The sequence below is a fragment of the Gymnodraco acuticeps genome, unplaced genomic scaffold (genome assembly GCF_902827175.1).
Source record: "Gymnodraco acuticeps unplaced genomic scaffold, fGymAcu1.1, whole genome shotgun sequence".
In the NCBI taxonomy this organism is placed as follows: domain Eukaryota; kingdom Metazoa; phylum Chordata; class Actinopteri; order Perciformes; family Bathydraconidae; genus Gymnodraco; species Gymnodraco acuticeps.
This window is the reverse complement of record NW_022990560.1, coordinates 225,655-238,953: the sequence shown is the minus strand read 5'-3', so window position 1 is coordinate 238,953 and position 13,299 is coordinate 225,655. Positions and strand designations below refer to the sequence as shown.

Sequence of the window (13,299 nt, the reverse complement as noted above, 5' to 3'; positions counted from 1 at the left end):
CCCTTTTGTCACAATGATATATTATCAAAATTCAAATAATTTATATTTAAAATGGTATAATTCACTTCTATTCAAATATAGAACTTTCCTCTTAGCTGTAGTGTAATTTATCAGTCGAGATAGTTTTGAAGTGAGTAGCCGAGTGTTTGAATTACGCACGCTTCCTTTGGCACGATGATATGGTTGGCGAGTGTTTTACGGTAGAAATAAACCCTTTCCTGAAACTGCTCATTACAATGTCTGGATTATCTTGGGGAGCATGATTTCTGGAAAATAGTCATTGCTGTTGAGTTCCTAAATGTATTTTTGAGCATTTGCTTTACAGGTATGGGAAAACATTTTCTGATTTTGAGTTAATCTCTGTTACATGTATTAATGTACTGTCGTGATGTTCCAGATTGTGTGTAGCAGCTTGAAGAATCAGCAGACCTCGTCTTGTCATATCTCACTATATATCTTTTAATCATCTTGGAACCCTTTTTGATTAACGGATACTTGATTCACCCATACCTTCCAGAGGCTGTGGTGATCCTGGCTGATTCTCTTTCACTCTCTCTTCTTCCCCTCTTTGTCCCTTCTCTGCTTTTCTGTCATCCTCAGTCGACATCTCATTTCCTGTATCTCCACTCAGTCTTCCATTCTCCTTATCAACTTTCCTCCAATCATCTCTTGGAGCATTGTCATCCAGGCCTACAGACAAATCTTCCTCAGTGGCCTGATCCTTATCTTTGATGCGAGTTGAACAAGATTCACCAACACAGCTGGCCTCGGCTGCATTTAACAGGGAAACACATGCATTCAATGAGATTAATTGAGATCATCGCAAGTCAAACCCATACTAATATCGGATGTAATTATTGACCTTTAAGGACATGTAGCCATACAATACTTGATGCTACTGATTCACCTGATTTGAAAGTCTCTCTCACTCTTTCCAGAAGCATTTCTAGTTTCTGAAGTGCGATGAGAGCTTTGGTCTTTTCTTTATCCTCCTGAGGTGCGTCCGCGAGCCTCATGCTAGGAGCGACCAGTGCCTCTCTGTGATAAAGCAAAAGTATTTCTATATCCAGCAATATGGATTCATCATTGTCCGGGTCATCGTTCACGGTTCCCAAGCTTCCTAAAATGTAATCCAAGAACTGCAGCTTGTGTGGCCCAAAGAGTTCCACGAGAATAGTCGTCTCGTCATCGTTCATGTGGGCGTGGAGGTTCTTGTAAAGTTTGGTGAGGGTTTTTGTTTGGAGGTGGCTTTCTGGGGACGGAAGCGATGTCTCTGAAGAGGTAAGAGAAGGCAGAAGTTGCTGCTGTGGCATGGTGATGGAAGAAGGCAACTCTTGCACCTGATTCGAATCAGTGGTTGATTCCAGTTCTTGATCAAGGGTAAGAGATGCTGGTTCCTCAGATGTCTCACCTGTGTTGGAGTCCAAATTTGGGGTAGATTCTTTGGATTTTTTGGATTCTTTGGTTTCGGCAACGGGGGTTTCGCTAAAAAAGCTAAAGGCATTTTTGAAAAGTCCAAATGCTCCGCCACTTCCGGTCTCTGCTTCCTTTTGATTCTGACTATCAGACGGAAGAGTTTGTTCAGATATTATATCCCGGTTTACGACATCTGGAACCTCGATTCCTCCCTCTGTACTGTCTTCAGAACCAAATGCATTGCCATCTAAAATGTTCCCCTGTATATTATTATGCTTCACGTTTATCTCCCTCTCTTCCCAGCTTTGGTCACTTTCACCTAAATCGAGCAGATCAATGTTTTCTGCCTCATTCTGCTTTCCATTCCTATTATCATCCCTTTTCCCCTTCTCCTGTATTCCATCGTCATCTCTCACTATGCCTTTGAATGGTACCTTTAGACTCACTCCTGTCCTATCTGCTAATATTTGATAATTGTCAGGATAATTGTCGATTGCCCCTTCATTTATTTGGCTCAACTTATCTGCAGAATCACCTCCATCTTCGGCCCTCCCAAATCCTTCTTGAACGGCATTTATATTGAACTCCACAAAACTTGAGTCAGGCCCTAAAGTGAGGTCATGTTGTGTCCGAAAGTCCTGATCAGTGTTGTTTTTAGCTCTGAAATCTTCTCCTGACTCTCCGTTGCTATCCTCCTCCCCGTTTTCTATTGATTTGGGCATCTGATGAAATTGACCATTTATAGTCTTTGGAGAAATATATTTTACATTAACCTTGGATTCTGCATCTTCAGGTAAGACACTATACTTACTGTCTAAAGTACCCATATCAATAGAATTACTGCCATCATTTTGGTCTTTTGGAGTTTCTTCAACCTTTGATTCACTGCTAGGTTCTGTCCTTACCTCATCTGTCAGTTCGCCGTGAGATTGACTGGTATTCTCTTGTTTTAAAGTTGTTTTCTCTTCTATCTCCTTGAACCTACCTTCTGCACTCTCATCAACTTGACTCTCGTCTTTCCTAAAGCCTAAAATGTCCCCAATCCCCATATTCAACCAAGAACCTGACACTGGTTGTTCCTCCTCTGTGATTAACTCCCTATCCTCTTTTTCAGGTGTGGTATCTTGCTCTGAATCCTTATCGGTCCGAACAAACCCCAATGTGTTCGGAGAATCACCTCCATCTTTGGCCCTCACAAATCCGTATTGACCAGCTTGAGGACTAAGATTGTTTGGATATTTGAGGCTCCCCTCTTCTTCTTTGTTCCTTATGTCGCCCTCCACATTCTCTGGACTCTCATTGTCTCTTTCAGTGTCAGGTAAAAATTGGACGTTGTTTTCAATCTCAACCTTAAATTGAGACTGTTCAACCTCTTTCTTTTCTATTTCCTTAACTCCTTCCATCTTCTCTAACTCCTCTCTTTCGTTATCTTCTTTTGACCCTTCCAGTTCTTTGTGTTTTTCCTCCTCTACCTCGATCTCTTGCTGCTTCTCATCTTTTTTTAACTCCTCTATATTCTTATCCTGCATCTCATCCAGTTCCTCCTCTTCCTTAATTTCCTCTTCCTCCCACTGCTTTGCCTTTTCCTCTAACTCCTCCTCTTTCGGTTTGGCCTCTTCTTTTATCTCCTTCAAATCCTCCCGTTTCTCCTTGTCCTCTATCTCCTTCAAGTCCTGCGGTTTCGCTTCTTCTTGTATTTCCTTCATTTCCTTGTGTTTACCCTCATGCTTTATCTCCTTCACTGGTTGCTGTTCTTCCTCTCCTTTTTTCCCCTCTGCTTCCTCCTGTTTCCCTTCTTCCTGTATCTCCTTCACTTCCTCCTGGATTCCCTCTTCCTGTATCTCCTTCACTTCCTCCTGTATTCCCTCTTCCTGTATCTCCTTCACTTCATCCTGCATTCCCTCTTCCTGTATCTCCTTCACTTCCTCCTGTATTCCTCCTTCCTCTATCTCCTTCACTTCCTCCTGTATTCCCTCTTCCTGTATCTCCTTCACTTCCTCCTGTATTCCCTCTTCCTGTATCTCCTTCACTTCCTCCTGTATTCCCTCTTCCCGTATCTCCTTCACTTCCTCCTGTATTCCCTCTTCCCGTATCTCCTTCACTTCCTCCTGTATTCCCTCTTCCTGTATCTCCTTCACTTCCTCCTGTATTCCCTCTTCCTGTATCTCCTTCACTTCCTCCTGTATTCCCTCTTCCTGTATCTCCTTCACTTCCTCCTGTATTCCCTCTTCCTGTATCTCCTTCACTTCCTCCTGCATTCCCTCTTCCTGTATCTCCTTCACTTCCTCCTGTATTCCTTCTTCCTGTATCTCCTTCACTTCCTCCTGTATTCCCTCTTCATGTATCTCCTTCACTTCATCCTGTATTCCCTCTTCCTGTATCTCCTTCACTTCCTCCTCCATTCCCTCTTCCTGTATCTCCTTCACTTCATCCTGTATTCCGTCTTCCTGTATCTCCTTCACTTCCTCCTGCATTCCCTCTTCCTGTATCTCCTTCACTTCATCCTGTATTCCCTCTTCCTGTATCTCCTTCACTTCCTCCTGCATTCCCTCTTCCTGTATCTCCTTCACTTCCTCCTGCATTCCCTCTTCCTGTATCTCCTTCACTTCATCCTGTATTCCCTCTTCCTGTATCTCCTTCACTTCCTCCTGCATTCCCTCTTCCTGTATCTCCTTCACTTCATCCTGTATTCCCTCTTCCTGTATCTCCTTCACTTCCTCCTGTTTCACTTCCTCCTGTTCTTCCTTTTCCTTTTGTTCCTCTACTTCCTCCTGTTTCCCCTCTACCTTTATCTTCTTCACTTGTTGCTGTTCTTCCTCTTCCTGTATCTCATTCACTTCCTGTTGTTCCGAATCATCCTTTATGTCCTTCACTTCCTCCTGTTTCCTCTCTTCTTTTGTCTCTTCCTGATGTTTCTTCTCATTCTGTATCTCCTGCACTTCCCGTTGGCTCCCTTCTTTCTGTATCTCTTTTGCTTCCTCCTGTTTGCCCTGTTCCTTTATTTCCACCACTTCCTGCTGTTTTTCCTCTTCCTCTAACTCTGCTACCTCGTCCTGATTTCCCTCTACCTTTAACTCCCCTACTTCCTCAGTCTTAATGTTTGTTTCCAGGCCTATAGCTGACTTTAGACCACTTTCATTTAGAATGTTCTCTTCAAACTCCAATGTTTCTCTCTCAGTTTGAACTGGTTGGATTTGGTTTTCACGATCGTTCTCAATTTCCTTAACTGTTTCCTTAAGCTCATGTGAATCGCCATCACTTTGTGAGTGTTCCTGTGGCAAATTTGGAGAGTCCTGACCTGCATTGTTTTCCATCTGTGTTGTGCTCTCACTTGTGGATAACGTTCCTCTCTCGATATCTGAGGCATTTTCATACAGAGTGTCAGTACCGCTATTTCTAGAATGGGATGATCCAATGTCCTGAGAGCTGCTCTCCAAAGGGTGCAACTCCCCCTTGGTTTCTGTGTTATTATTAATCATAGAATCTGAATCATCAAGTACCTCCATCTCTGCGATATTCCTTTCACGACTATGTGCCCCGAGGCCCCCGACTATATTGGTGGATGCTTCCGTGTTTATGATCTGAATCGGTACCTTGACCCCTTCCTCGAGGTCACCCTTTGTTGTGCCCTCCTCAGCCTCGCCTACAGATTGTCCCGCGGCATTCGAATTTAACTCCAAAAATCTCGAGTCAGGCCCTAAAGTGAGGTTAGGTTGTGTTAAAAAGTCCTGATCAGTGTCACTTTTAGCTCTGAAATCTTCTCCTGACTCTCCGTTGCTATCCTCACCCCCTTTTTCTATTGATTTGGGCATCTGATGATCTTTACCATTTATAGTCTTTGGAGACATATCTTTTACATCAACCTTGGATTCTGCATCTTCAGGTAAGACACTATACTTACTGTCTAAAGTACCCATATCAATAGAATTACTGCCATCATTTTGGTCTTTTGGAGTTTCTTCAACCTTTGATTCACTGCTAGGTTCTGTCCTTACCTCATCTGTCAGTTCGCCTTGAGATTGACTGGTATCCACATTCTCTTGGTCTAAAGTTTTGTTCTCTTCTGTCTCCTTGAACCTACCTTCTTCACTCCCATTCACTTCACTCTCGTCTTTCCTGTAGCCTAAAATGTCCCCAATCCCCATATTCAACCAAGAACCTGACACCGGTTGTTCCTCCTCCTTGATTACCCCCCTATCCTTTTTTTCACGTGTTGCCTCTTTTTCTGACTCTTGATCAGTCCGACCAAACCCCAGCGTGTTTGAGAGTCCATTTCCTAGCCAACCCAATGTCCCCATTTCCTCCTTCTCTTCTTCATGTAACTGGCTACCTTCTAGGTCCAGAGACATCCGCCTACTTCTGAACATATCTGCTGGCTCTTCTTCTCGCTCTTTTTCTGTGGAGGGATCGGTTTTTTCCTCCCCTCCAAAACCAAGCCACCCAGACATGGTTGAAGTGAAAGAATGATCAGTCTTCATGTCTTCTTCTTTACTTTCCTGTGCATCATCAATAGGTTCTCCTCCCAACCCCAGCCATCCTGTCACAGAAGAAGCAACAGAAGCATCGGCCTGCATCTCCTTTGTCTCTTTTTTGTTCTCTCCTTCAACCAAAATGCCAGTTTCTTCTTCCTCTTTAGCTAGACCTAACCATCCTGTCACTGAAGAACCCAGCCAGTAAGAGGGTTCAGACCCACCTTGTTCCTTCAGAGTTCCTGGAGGCTCCTGTACTTCCTCTTGAGTCCCGGCATCGCCAGCATCCCCAGCGTTTTTATTTTCGTCCTCTTCCTCTGCTGAGATTGGAAATTCTGTAGAAACAACTGCAGGTGTTGAAGGACTTTCCGTATGTGTGTCATCATTGTATGGTGTGGTTTGGGAGCTTTCAGACTCCTGGTTTTGTATGTTCTGATCAACATCCTCCTCATCACTGTCCAGATGACTAGAGTCAATGAGGTAACCATACTCATCCATACAGAAGAAATCAGAGTCCTGAATGAAGAAAGGAAATAAGGAATTCGGTTTCATCTTGTACGGATTCAAAAACTACTTACTCAGGGTAAATAATATACCATATATCAGTTTACTGAAATCAATGCCTGTTTACCTGTGTTTCCACTATGTTCTCCTTAGTAGCATAAACCTGCTCCTCTTGCACTGCATCCTTTGGGAAATAGCCAAACTGTTTGTCAATCTGAAATCAAAAGTAAGCAGTTGTGTAAAGCCAAGGCAGCATTGTAGAGGAATGGAATGAACGGCACTAGAAGGACAGGAAAAACAGATAAGGAAACACTTTTTTCTGGGGTTTTCCCTTATTGGGCACTCTATCGACTAAGATTTCTTTAGTCGATTCATCATTTTTAAAGCTTTTCTCATGAGGATGGACTTATTTTCAAGAAACTTATGTGCAAATCACGGGTAAACACATTTTAAAGTGGTACTTTTGCATTGGTCTTTGTGGATTATATTATCCACTTGATAATTGATATCAACTCATTAAGGAAAAATAAACGTTATCTTAATACATTACAAAAAAGACTGTTATCTTACAGGGGGATAGCCTAAGTAAAGGGGTTTTCAAAATAAAAGATAAAAAATAAGTGGTGATTTATCTACTCATTCTGTCTGTTAAGTACATCATTATATAATTATATCAATGAACTGGAGTGTGAGATCCAATCAGAGAACCTGTAGTATCTGTATTGTAATCACGATTAATCTCGTTAACCTACAACCTGAGATGAGGGCTTGAGTTGTGTGTGTTGTGTTACGGCCTAAAGAGAGAAGAGGGGATATATCAGACTCACACTGCCGGCCCAGAGCTCGTTCCTTTTTCCAGTCAGTTTGTGGTAAACAAAGATGGTGTCTCCTCGTCTAAAGCTAAGGAAACGACAGTCCTTACCACGGTGGTCCCTGATGGCCTGCACTCTACTCATCAGGCCTAGACAAACACACACAGACACACTCATCAGTGATTGAAATAGTAAATGATTTAATAAAATATTTCCTGTAATGGTATGGTTTTGTGCATACTTCTTATTGTCATTATTTGTTTTGTTGTATTTATTTGTGAATTTCCCTGAATTTTAAGAGCGGTCTCATGCAGTTTAATGCTGTGTGCAAAGAATAAATAAACAAAACACTAAATGACAACCGAAATAATAATCGTATTATCATAATTAAATAGTTTAGAAAACTGTATAGTGGACCATCATAAACTTTAAGGATATATTAGCAAATGGACACTTACTTTCACATTCAGAGTCTCCACAGATCTTGTAGTCGGACAACATTCCCAGATTCAAGTGAGGTAAAATCACAAACGCTATGCCTGTACACCACAGAATAATGTTGGCCTTTGAAACAGCCATAGTTGATGGTTTAATAGGAGCGTATCAAGAGAAGATGTCCATAATAACTCTGCTTCGCTGGCATGTGGACATTGCCTCTAAGCTGCTGCTGTCATGAAGACTCAATAGTAAATGGGAGAGCTGAGATAAGATATAAGGCCAGCGTTGGGATAATCATTAACATCCAGCTGCTGCTTGGTCACTGGTCAAAGGTTTTTATTTGGGTTTATTTCAGTTCAATGTTAGAGAAGATCATCTGTATTGGCATTTCACCGTGAAATAAATAAACAAAGATGGCGACAGCGTTTTGGAAAGTTTAACGTGTGTTTTATGGACTTCAGCCTTTATCTAAAAATATGTCAACACGTGTGGCGTTCATCACCATGACAACAAACGCCGCGCGCAAATACGGCGTCATCACTCCGCGTGTCAAACCAACCAAGATGGCCATCTAGTTGGAGAGCACTTTTCAACACCTGTGAAAAGTTCATTGTTTTGGTCGTTTTCTGTTGCAAGTTGGCGTTTCATTCGCAGTTGGCGACAGTTTACATTAAGGTTGTTGTAAGGTATTAGCTTAAAAATGAAGTCTGACGTAGAGGAGTTAATGCCGAGGCTGCTGCCCGTTGAGTTTGGAGCCAGTGGAGAAGAGCTGGACCTGAAAGGACCCCCGAGAAACCCCCGGGAATACCTCCGACAGGTCCAGTAAGTCGCCCTCTGAACAGACACACTCCCCTTTAAACCTAATGATAGTGCAGTTTCAGTGTAACGCTATTACACTGAGCTGGCACCGGAAACACTGTAAACATGGTGGATAGTAGAGGGCACGTGTGATGTTTCGAAAGCCAGTACAATGAATATTGTTTTCATGCTTCCATTTCTACACTTGGTTGAAAAATACTCAACTTGCAAATAAGACAACATGGCTGTTAAAGTGCATTTCTTTGTATGTATTCACTATTTTTGTGTGTATTACGAAGTGCGTCACTAGAGCCAGTTGCTTGAATGAAGTGGGCTACTTGCGTTTCCTCCTTTTTATATGGAACACCATTGATTTCACAGTCATTTTTTCATCGTATTAGTGTTACTGCAAATAGATTAATTTAGTCAAACAAAACCAAATTGTAGTACTATTATTTACATTTGAACATTGGAGGCGTTTAACTTCGATATGATAAAACATAAAAACTGACAGGTGATGAAATAATATAATATATAAACCACAGTATACTCTTATTATTTATTTTATCATGCCTACTCACTCCACTTGATCAATATTTAGAAAAAGTACCTGTTGAGGGAAAATAACAACATTATAATAATAACCTATATTTTAGAAAGTATTTATATTTGACTGAAATACCAATGTTTTTGCTTTTCTCCAGGTTGGAGGCGTCACAGTGTCCAGAGGTGGTGGTGGCTCAGATTGACCCCAAGAAACTGAAGAAGAAACAAACAATTAATGCCTCTGTGAGTAAAAGTACACAAACAGAAAAACCTCAACATAAAGTGCAATAAATAATAATTCTAATGCAATTTGTCTCTGTTTTAAATGTAGCTTTGGTTAAGGTAAAAATAAATAATACATTGATGAATGGTTGTTTTTAAAATATGCAATTCCAATAATTGTTTTACTAGAAGTAGGCTGCCCACATAAAGTGTAAAATGAGCGAACAGGGACACATGGGTAATGCTAGCTTGTATGAGATAATATAACATGTATCTATTCCTTCTATTGTCTGACTGTTCCTGGTGTTTCTGTCTCTCAGGTGGCGGGGTGCCATGCTGCTCCGGTGGGGTTCTGCCCCAGCCTCAGTTGGCAGCAGCACCAAGTCAGTAACTTTTCAGATGTCAGACAGGTGAACTAAAACAACCTGGTCTTCCTTTTTTGACTCAAGTCCATAAAATATATAAAAAGCAATGCTGGAAAGGTTTGGTCCATATCAGAGGATGACAAAAATAATGGCTCAGGCATGCGTCCTAAAACACAGGAATGAGTCAGCATTTAAGCACGATTTCCTCGTCTAGAAGTCAACGTTTTTATTGAACATGTTTGTGGTTAGATGCCTGAAATAAGGTCTGTGGTTAACTAGGGCTGCTCGATTATGGCAAAAATCATAATCACGATTATTTTGGTCAATAATTGATATCACGATTATTAAAAAACGATGAAAAAATGTGAACAATATGTTTTTAACAGTTGATTACCCTGAACTTTAAGTATAATTCAACTGAAAAACCAATACATTAAAAAATAAATTAATAATAATAATCGTTTTATTTCGATTACGTTGTTTTCGTAATCATTGCAAGGCAAAATCGTAATCGAGATTAAATACAATTAATTGCACAGCCCTATGGTTAACACAAGCTTAAGATGAGAAAAAATTCTATGACATAAATACGTCAGTTCTGCCTTTTGCCCTTAGAGCATTGCAAAGAACAGGAATCATTGGAGCAGCAACACTCTGGACGACAACGTGGAGATGGTGAGGAGGATCTTAAATATATGATGGTGCAAACTGATTAAGAGATTTAGCATTTGTTATAAATACATTTTCTGTGTGTCGTCCAGCCGGATATAACAGACGAGGAGGGCTGGAAGAAGTTTTGTTTTGGAGAGACGCTCTATCTGGGCACGTCATCCAGCCGGACAGAAGCAGCTGAAGCAGAGCCAGCACTAGACTACAGCAAGGTTGTATTATAGTGATAAGAAAGAGATAAATGAACTATTGTTATTTAGCTGACAGAATTTCTTACAAAGCACTACAACTCATGGAGTTTGAAGAACAGCCTTCAAAAATCTGTAAAAATGTTAGCTATGCCTTTTTAATTAAAGTAGTAGCGGACTGTATCCTACAGCTTGATCTAAAGAAATAACAGTTACATTGTTTATTATTTAAAAGCATGTTGTTAATAAGGGAGAATGTGCAGCGAGCCGGTCAATAATGCAAAACATATATAAATATCCCACTTCTAAAACAGATAGCTATTACTGATCTACTACTTCTTTTGATCTAAAAATGATCGCATTGCTTCCGACGGAAGAAAACAAATGTGTTTCTTTGCTCATGTTACATTTATCAGACTGCACATTGATCAGTGTCCTCCTTAGCCACAATCTACTGGCAAACTTAAAATTACCAATCAAAATTGGCGAGTTTTCAACTACGCCGTGTATTAAAAGATAATAATGAAAGCATGTGTCTGTGCTCAGGTGGGCTTCCCTCCCTTCCTCACGATAGTCAGCAGGCTGAACCAGGTCAGTAACTCTCTCTGTGAACATTTGATTCTGAAACACTTTGACAGTCTGATTAATACTTTCCTCTTGTCTGCAGTCCACGGTGCTGATGGTGTTGGAAACTCTAGTCGGCTGGTTTGAGGAAAACGACTTTGCTCCACAGTTGGTGAGTTTAGTTAGTCACTCCTTTTAATAGTTTGCAAATTCCGCATGTCCAAAGCTGTGATCGTATTGCAATGTTGTAAATTGGAAACCGTGCTCAATTCTTATAAAGTGTCTTTGATTAAGTTAACTCTCAGCTATTAAGTTGGACAAAGACAGGATGTTGAAATTCAGTTCAAAATGGATACGACTATAATCTCAATTCATTGTATTTATCTTGTGATTTAATTTCTAGTTCATTCGTTTTTTTCATCTGGGAATTCTAAACTGTTTTCTTAGAGTATTTCCCTCCCCTCCCAACCTCCATAATATCATTTGGCTTCCCTGAAATGCTATTGTAGGACACAGTCCCATTGCTAAATTATTGTAACCGTGGTAAAGCAGCAATAAGCACTAGTTTTCTGAATGTGGGGAATAAATACTTTTTGCTTTAGTTTGCAGCCCTTTCCACGATTAAAATATTGTGTGTGTGTGTGTGTGTGACAGGGTCGCTGGCTGTACGCTCTGCTGGCCTGCCTGGAGAAGCCCCTGCTGCCTGAAGCCCACTCCTGCATCCGACAGCTGGCCAGGAGGTGTGCTCAGCTCCGCAGTGCGCTGGTAGGATTCCCTTGCTGAGACTGTAATGCTGCCGTCCTCAGAGGTCTTTCCTGTGAATTCAAGTGGAAATATACAAGTTGCCTTTTTCCCCTAGTTTTTTCTTTGGTGCTAAATACAGGAAGGGATAACTGAGTGATCGGTTTATTGGTACATTGTTATTTCTGTAGGAAGACAGCATTGATGTTCATTCATATACATGTTTCTTAGGGCACATGAAGAAAGGAATCGCTTGACTAGTGAGAAAATAATAATCTAAACCAACGGCATGTGTTTTCCTTAAGCCCCGCCTCCAATCCACATGGCCAGTCTCGGCTCAGTCAAATGAATGGACAGACAAAGTAACTCTGGATTATACAACTTCTAGGACCTAATGATGTGAATAAAGGCTATTTAAGGGTCCACACTGAGTAGTTAGAAACAACAAATATCTGTTGGTTTTTTTTCTCAATGGGAAGAAGTCTTTCTGGGCCAAATGATGTCGCGGACTTGCTGCAACGGCCGGCACACTTCCTGGGGGCTGAAAGACTTTTTAAATGTCTTCTCACAGCATGACTTTTTTTCTGATTCCACAGGAGACTGAGGAGGATGAGAAACTTCCTGCCCTGAACCTACTCGTCTGTCTTGTTGCCAGGTAACGAGCACTGTGTCCTGGGTAGTTTATTCTTTGTCAGTCCATATGACATTTAATACATCACGCTGTCTGCCTTTGGTCATATAATAAATCAAATGCAAAGAGTGTAAGGCCTAGTTTACACATAGTTTGAAAACACCAACATACTATCAGATATACTTGGGTGCTAAACACATGCTTATTTCCCTTTGTCCTTCCTGTAGGTACTTTGAGCAGAGTGACCTGGCAGACCAGCCCGAGTGAGGATTTAACTCTTGGACTGTGTCAATGTTGAGGAACATGTCCGAGCCTTTGGGCAGCAGGATGTACTTAAGGACATTTGAAGGTGGCGATAATGTGACCAGGACACGTAGAGAGCTGTGAGGATTCTGCATGACGTGATGAAAGTTGAGGATAAACCAAAGGGATCATGAACTCACTCTGTAAATATATTTGCAATTCGCGTGGATCCCTGCTCATGACTGGACAGCAACCAAAGCAGAAGATGTTATTTGTTCTATTAAACTCATTTGCATAAGTGTGTGGAGCTTATTGTTGGTCTCTGCATAGTCACCGATGCTCATTCTGAGGAGCTTTGCTAGACAATAAAGCAATAGGCATAATGCTTACAATACACAACTGCACACATCACTAACCAGGATATGATCACCCTCAGATTATGAACCCCAAGTTATCTAACAACCCAGTTTAAACTTGAGCAGTGTTGGAAGAAGTATTCAGATCCGATAGCAAAGTGAAATACCAAAGTCCTGCATTTTCAGTAAAAATACTTCAATGCACTTAAAATGTAAAGTACCCAATGCAGAAAATAAAAAAACAATGTTCGTAGTTCTAACTACCTAAATGTTTATAGATGCCAATTCAATATCTGTCCATTTGCTAACTGACTAAACTGTTCTTGTTGAAACTGTT

General features: G+C 41.0%; 2 protein-coding genes across 9 annotated transcripts in view; one reads left to right on the top strand and one right to left on the bottom strand.

Moving 5' to 3' along the window:
- The window catches only part of ctage5 (CTAGE family, member 5), a 33,808-nt gene extending 25,902 nt beyond the window's left edge, over positions 1 to 7,906 (bottom strand). For 5 of the 7 annotated variants that reach the window (XR_004570174.1, XR_004570175.1, XM_034227652.1 and 2 more), the window contains exons 1-5: positions 7,660 to 7,905; positions 7,217 to 7,350; positions 6,517 to 6,603; positions 908 to 6,401; positions 511 to 771 (exon numbers count right to left, since the gene is read on the bottom strand). Coding sequence is in view for 5 of the 7 variants with exons in the window: in XM_034227652.1 (XP_034083543.1) it covers positions 511 to 771; positions 908 to 6,401; positions 6,517 to 6,603; positions 7,217 to 7,350; positions 7,660 to 7,780 (6,097 nt within the window). In the remaining 2 variants the exon portion in view is untranslated. Of the gene's footprint in view, positions 1 to 510; positions 772 to 907; positions 6,402 to 6,516; positions 6,604 to 7,216; positions 7,351 to 7,659 lie in introns of all 7 variants that reach the window. The other 2 variants (XM_034227657.1, XM_034227655.1) reach the window with 2 other exon arrangements.
- A 254-nt stretch (positions 7,907 to 8,160) lies between these two features.
- gemin2 (gem (nuclear organelle) associated protein 2) lies at positions 8,161 to 12,906 on the top strand. Of its 2 annotated transcripts, none has more exons than XM_034227661.1 (10): positions 8,161 to 8,461; positions 9,142 to 9,226; positions 9,526 to 9,588; positions 10,186 to 10,245; positions 10,332 to 10,451; positions 10,974 to 11,018; positions 11,095 to 11,163; positions 11,646 to 11,756; positions 12,329 to 12,387; positions 12,591 to 12,906. In XM_034227661.1, the coding sequence occupies exons 1-10, from the start codon at positions 8,340 to 8,342 to the stop codon at positions 12,628 to 12,630; spliced, it is 774 nt and encodes a 257-aa protein (XP_034083552.1). In that variant the 5' UTR covers positions 8,161 to 8,339; the 3' UTR covers positions 12,631 to 12,906. The 2 variants fall into 2 exon arrangements, with proteins under 2 accessions (XP_034083552.1, XP_034083551.1); XM_034227660.1 differs by having other exon boundaries at positions 8,164 to 8,461; positions 9,526 to 9,615.
- Positions 12,907 to 13,299: the final 393 nt, after the last annotated feature.

What these genes read in the sequence shown, in the direction of transcription:
- gemin2 (XM_034227660.1), top strand. Translation starts at nt 8,340, where the DNA reads ATGAAGTCTGACGTAGAGGAGTTAATGCCGAGGCTGCTGCCCGTTGAG. An exon ending in CTCAGCTCCGCAGTGCGCTG is followed by an intron (nt 11,757 to 12,328) that starts GTAGGATTCCCT and finishes CTGATTCCACAG; the next exon opens with GAGACTGAGGAGGATGAGAA. An exon ending in CTCGTCTGTCTTGTTGCCAG is followed by an intron (nt 12,388 to 12,590) that starts GTAACGAGCACT and finishes TCCTTCCTGTAG; the next exon opens with GTACTTTGAGCAGAGTGACC.